This window comes from Perissodus microlepis, chromosome 3, assembly GCF_051167445.1.
Source record: "Perissodus microlepis isolate ML-2025 ecotype Zambia chromosome 3, ASM5116744v1, whole genome shotgun sequence".
Taxonomy (NCBI): domain Eukaryota; kingdom Metazoa; phylum Chordata; class Actinopteri; order Cichliformes; family Cichlidae; genus Perissodus; species Perissodus microlepis.
The window spans coordinates 33,575,841-33,581,840 of NC_140463.1; the positions used below are offsets into that span (position 1 = coordinate 33,575,841).

Consider the following 6,000-nt stretch of genomic DNA (forward strand, 5'->3'; position numbering starts at 1 on the left):
GATATCGCTGCACTTCTGGCTAAGCTGCTCAGTTCTTTCAGCTGATGACAATTAGCAATCTAACTTCATTTTCTTTACCATGGTTGCTCTTCAGAAATTTGAAAGATAGAACGCCCTGAATAGATTACAGATTAGTTCATAACTGTGTGCTTGGTGAGGCTGAAAAAATTGCTTATCAACTTTACTGCTGCAGTGGTTTCATTGGTGTTTTGCCAACACTGTCAATAAAGTCTTGTGTGTGTAAGGTGATATTATGTGTTAGGGAGAGTTTGTGTCACTGCAGTCTGGGAGTTCACATTGTACTGCTGCTGTACCCTGTGATGTCTGAAGTTTATCTGGCTTAGACGTTTGGGTTCAAGGTTCTTTGCTGTCCCTGCATTCCACCTTTCTCACTGTCAATCCTCGAGATTTAACATAATGAGGAAATGTACACTAACAGAAGTACTACAGTGTCTGTTTATATCAGTGTTGGACAAAGGGCCAGTGTCCTGCATGATTTAGATATGACCCTGGGTCAACACACCTGAATCATAGCTAAACCACTGAAATAAAAACACTGGCAAAGTCACCCATATTTTTCAAATTTCATTGATGCAGAAAAAAACATCCACATTCTGTAATTTTTGTCAATTTTTTCAAATGATGATGATGATGATCATATATGTCATATATCATATATGATGATATATATATATATATATATATATATATATCATCATATATATATATATATATATATATATATATGATGATATATATATGATGATATATATATATATATATATATATATATATATATATATATATATGATGATATATATATATATGATGATATATATATATATATATATATATATATGATGATATATATATATATGATGATATATATATATATATATATATATATATATATATATATATATATATATATATATATATATATATATATATATATATATATATATATATATATATATGATGATATATATATATATATATATATGATGATATATATATATATATATATATGATGATATATATATATATATATATATATATATGATGATATATATATATATATATATATATGATGATATATATATATATATATATATATATATGATGATATATATATATATATATATATATATATATATATATATGATATATATATATATGATGATATATATATATATATATATATATGATATATATATATATGATGATATATATATATATATATATATATATATATATGATGATATATATATATATATATATATATATATATATATCATCATATATATATATATATATATCATCATATATATATATATATATATCATCATATATATATATATATATATATATGATGAGATATGATGATATATATGATGATATATATATATATATATGATGATATATATATATATATATATATATATATATATATATATATATATATATATATATATATATATATATATATATGATGATATATATATATATGATGATATATATATATATATATATATATATCATCATATATGATGATATATATATATATATATATATCATCATATATATATATATATATATATATATATCTCATCATATATATATATATATATATATATATATATATATCTCATCATATATATATATATATATATATATATATCTCATCATATATATATATATATATATATATATATATCTCATCATATATATATATATATATATATATATATATATATATCTCATCATATATATATATATATATATATATATCTCATCATATATATATATATATCTCATCATATATATATATATATCTCATCATATATATATATATATATATATATATATATATATATATATATATATATTTGGGGTGCAACAATACCCGTATCGATATTGAACCGTTCGATACAGTGCTTTCGGTTCGGTACGCATATGTATCGAACAATACAAAATTTTTTATTTATTTTATCAACTTTTCTTCTGACGATGCTGTCTGGGTTGAGCGCTCAGTGGATCTGCGTTCGACTACTCCACCTAGACTGCACTGTCGAGCGCAGATCCACTGAGCGCAGCACAAGCTAGCAAGACAGAAGCTAAGCTCGTTGCAACATGGCAAATTGAACCTCCCCCACCCTCATTCAGATCTGGCCTTTGGAACTATCTTGGTTTTCATGTGAAGCATGACCCTGATGTTAAGCGCGTTATGGACAAAAGTAAAACAGTGTGTCGGATGTGCCACGCAATGCTCAATTGATGGGAACTAGTGCATTAGCGCAGTTAGCTTGTTAAGGTGTTGACGCCGTCCAGTCCCAGGCACGGGGCGATCTGCGGTAACTTGTTAACAGAGATTTGCTGCGTTATGGTGTTAACGTCATTTCAATGAGATTAACGCTAGTGACAGCGCTAGTGGGAACACAAAGAATATGACTGCACATTTACGCCGACATCATCCTAGTGCAAAGACAAGTGGAAGCAGACAAAAACAACAAGCACGCATGCTACAAACTTTACCCGAGTCATTTAGACAGCCGTTAGCACATGATTCTCCTTATGGGGACCTGATATGTTTAATATGCTGCTGAGAATATAGCCCAGAAGAAGCGTATAATATAGCTTTTATTTTAGAAAGAGCCATTTCTCTGTAATAAACTCTCTTTTCCAAAGATGAGTGATTTCTCCATCAGATAGATTTATTTATTTTTATTACTATGTTGTTTCAGCAACATTAAATTTAAAAACTGTACTTTTGACTTAAAATCTATATTTATAATTTCAATAAATGACAAATTAAAAAGGCATGAACATTTTTTGTATCGAAAAAATATCGAACCGTGACACCAAAGTATCGAACCGAACCATGAATTTTGTGTATCGTTGCACCCCTAATATATATATATATATATATATATATATATATATATATATATATATATAAATAATAAATGCATCTTAATGTACCGTGGTTTTTAAATTTTTATTTTTATTTTTGTGTGACTGTACAGCATACAGTCCTCACAAGCTTTAACGACACGCTTTTCACATGGCACAGTAAACAGTGCTCAACGTAGCACTTAGCTAGATGGCAGCAGCATTACTCCCCCTTTTGGCTAGTCCAGTGTTCTGTTTCAGTGATTTAAACATTCTGATATCCAGATAGGTGATATACCTTCCACAGAATAGCAGCCGCATGACTACATGATTTCTCTAATCAGGCAATACAGGAACAGCCGACTGTCTCCACTACTTCACTTTCCCTGAGCATTACCCATGCTAAGTGTTTAAGCTTGATTAATGCTCTGGCTCGGCTCTACAGCTGCTTTAAGAAAAAAAAGTCCCCTTGTTTGTTGAGCAGTATTTTATAAATTTTGGGGCTTATACATGTCGGTGCTCTTGTAATTACACAATTACTCACCATCAATGCCTTCAGAAAATAAGAGCTAATTAATAATGTTAATGTAGCTAACATCGGTAGGGCTGTGCGATACGACCAAAATCTCATATCCCGATATAAGACATTTATCATCCCGACAGCGATATATATCACAAAAATTTAACATTTTCTGTAAATTCTGTGAATCTCGGGCAACTCGACTTGCATGAACTGTTTTCAGCTAGACGTTGTGTACCTGGAGTCTAGTGTTTTGACCGATGCATGAAACTATACATTTTTAGACATAAGTTTTAATGGCCGGCATTTTTTTGTGAGTATTTATTACATGGCGTGCTGCTGGGAAAAGCCTGTCCTAACGTTTGAGTCTTCGGTTTATTTTTTAGCACATGACGGCTCTTTTTTGTTTCTCATTTGTAAATACTTTGCATACTCTTTCACGTGATTCAGTTTATTTTGAAAAATCTCAACAAGATCTTCAGCTTTATCGTGAAAGGTTTATGTGGAAAACAAACAAGCGGCCGGCAAAGCCACATGATGGTTTTACCGTCGTTGTTGCTAACGACAACGCATAAAAACAGTCATCCGTAGTGTGGTTATTTTAAATATAAGCGAAAGAGAGAACTTTAAGAAATTAATACTACAGCGACCATAAAAACGATGAAAAAAATATTGCCATAAACAGTTTATTTTGCGACACCACAAAACAAACAATAGCGTAATATGAAACGATAGATCACGGCTATTCAACTAAAAAGTTGGTTGGGCCAGATTTTCAAAACAAGGAATTTATCTGGGCCAGATATTTTTTTGCAGCCATTAAGCAGCATATCGTGATAAATTTCAAACCAACACAAACATATTGAAAAACAAGTAATATTTATTCATTTTGTCCCTTTTAAATCTGGTGACATCTCACAAATGCACACCAAAAACTCCATCCTTCTTCTTCACATGAAATAAAAATAAATAAATTTGAAAGTTCCCTTTCAATATATATGTGACTCAGACACATCTTAAAGTGCATTTAACACAATTAAAATAGAACAGTCAATCCTATCAAAGCTATCAGTGCACAAACCCATAGCAGTAACACATAAGAATACAACATTTACTGCTGCACTTGGCATGGCTTGTTAGACATTCCACATTATGTTGATATGTGGGCTACAGTTACCCTGACATTATTAATGGGAGTAGTGACATTTTTTTTCTGAACAATTGCGTCAACTGTTGGCTCATAAGATGTCACTGCAATCTGAATGGAATGGTGAAGCGTGTTGTCAGTCAGTGAACGAGAGCTGCTGAGTTCATGTGTGAAAAGCTTGATTCACACGTGTATGTTGACCCAAACATACTGAGGATGACGACTGCTACTTTCTTAACGTTAGGGAACTGGTGTGTATTGACATCAGTCCAAAACTTTGCAGGTCCGTTAGTGCGAAGATCCCGTGCCATGGCTAAGGATGACTGCATGTCAACGAGTTCAAGTATGAACTTCCCCTCGTCAGTGGAAGGGACCACTTCCTTTGCTCTGATGGACAAGTCGCCTTCTGTTGAAACACTGAATGGGTCTCTGGCAAAACTCATCACCTCTGTGGGTAAAGCAAGTCCATCTAGTCGACCAGAAAAGTTCTCTTTCAACCTCGCAATGAAATCAGTCATCACATCCGTGACTTGTGTCGGTGATGAGATGCATTTGCGGAGTGTTGGAAAATGCAGCAACCGGCCTGCGCTCAAGTCAGTTTTGAAAAGGTTCAACTTGACTTGGAATGCACGCATCTGTTCCACAAGTTCAGTGACAGTTTTGCCTCTGCCTTGTAGTCCCACATTGAGGTCATTCATGTGTTTGAATATGTCAGTCAGAAAGCAGACATTGGCCATGAAGCTGTTGTCCATTATGCGATTCAAGTATGTGTAGTCTTTTTTTTGCCTGCTGTTGCAGAGGAAAGCTGTGATCTCCTCTTTGAGATCACAGAAACGCTCAAGTGCCCTGCCTTTGGACAGCTGCTTGACATCATTGTGCAATAGCAGGTCATGGTGCTCAGCAGACATTTTTGAGAGCAGCATGCGGAATAAGCGGTGCTGGAGGCTTGATGTTGAGCGAATAAAATTAATTGTAGCCATCACGCTGTCCATTGTCGTTTTGAGCTCTGAATCCTACACTTTAATTTTTTTGTCGTTTATCACCTCATCCACCACGGCCAACATGCACTCTTTCAGAATCTGTGTAACGTCTTTTCTTTTTTGCCAGGATCCAGCAAACACGAAGGGAAGCTGCTGCAGCTCTCTCTTGGGCTGTACATGACCTCACCATGGTAGTACAGCTCCGGTTGTACGATGCAATTAAACTCCGTACTTTTGCAGCTCTCTCCTGAGATCCCTCTGGAAAGTTTTTTGCAGAAAGTCTGGTGTTTGTCATTGTGGTGTCTTCGTAAATTGTAATCTTTAAGTACTGCAACACACTCACTGCAAATTAAACACATTGGTTTGGCATTTGGATTTTGCGGTAAAATGAATAAGTACTTGACAGTCTAGGCAGGGTTAAACCGACGGTTTTCATTGTCAATTTTACGCTTGTGGATTGA

The 6,000-nt window shown here is 33.0% G+C and overlaps 1 protein-coding gene across 1 annotated transcript; it reads right to left on the reverse strand.

Annotated features, from left to right (window-relative positions):
• Positions 1 to 4,699: 4,699 nt before the first annotated feature.
• On the reverse strand, positions 4,700 to 5,551 carry LOC146391249 (general transcription factor II-I repeat domain-containing protein 2B-like). Its single transcript, XM_084922726.1, has one exon. The coding sequence runs from the start codon at positions 5,549 to 5,551 to the stop codon at positions 4,700 to 4,702; it is 852 nt and encodes a 283-aa protein (XP_084778852.1).
• Between the last annotated feature and the right edge of the window lie 449 nt (positions 5,552 to 6,000).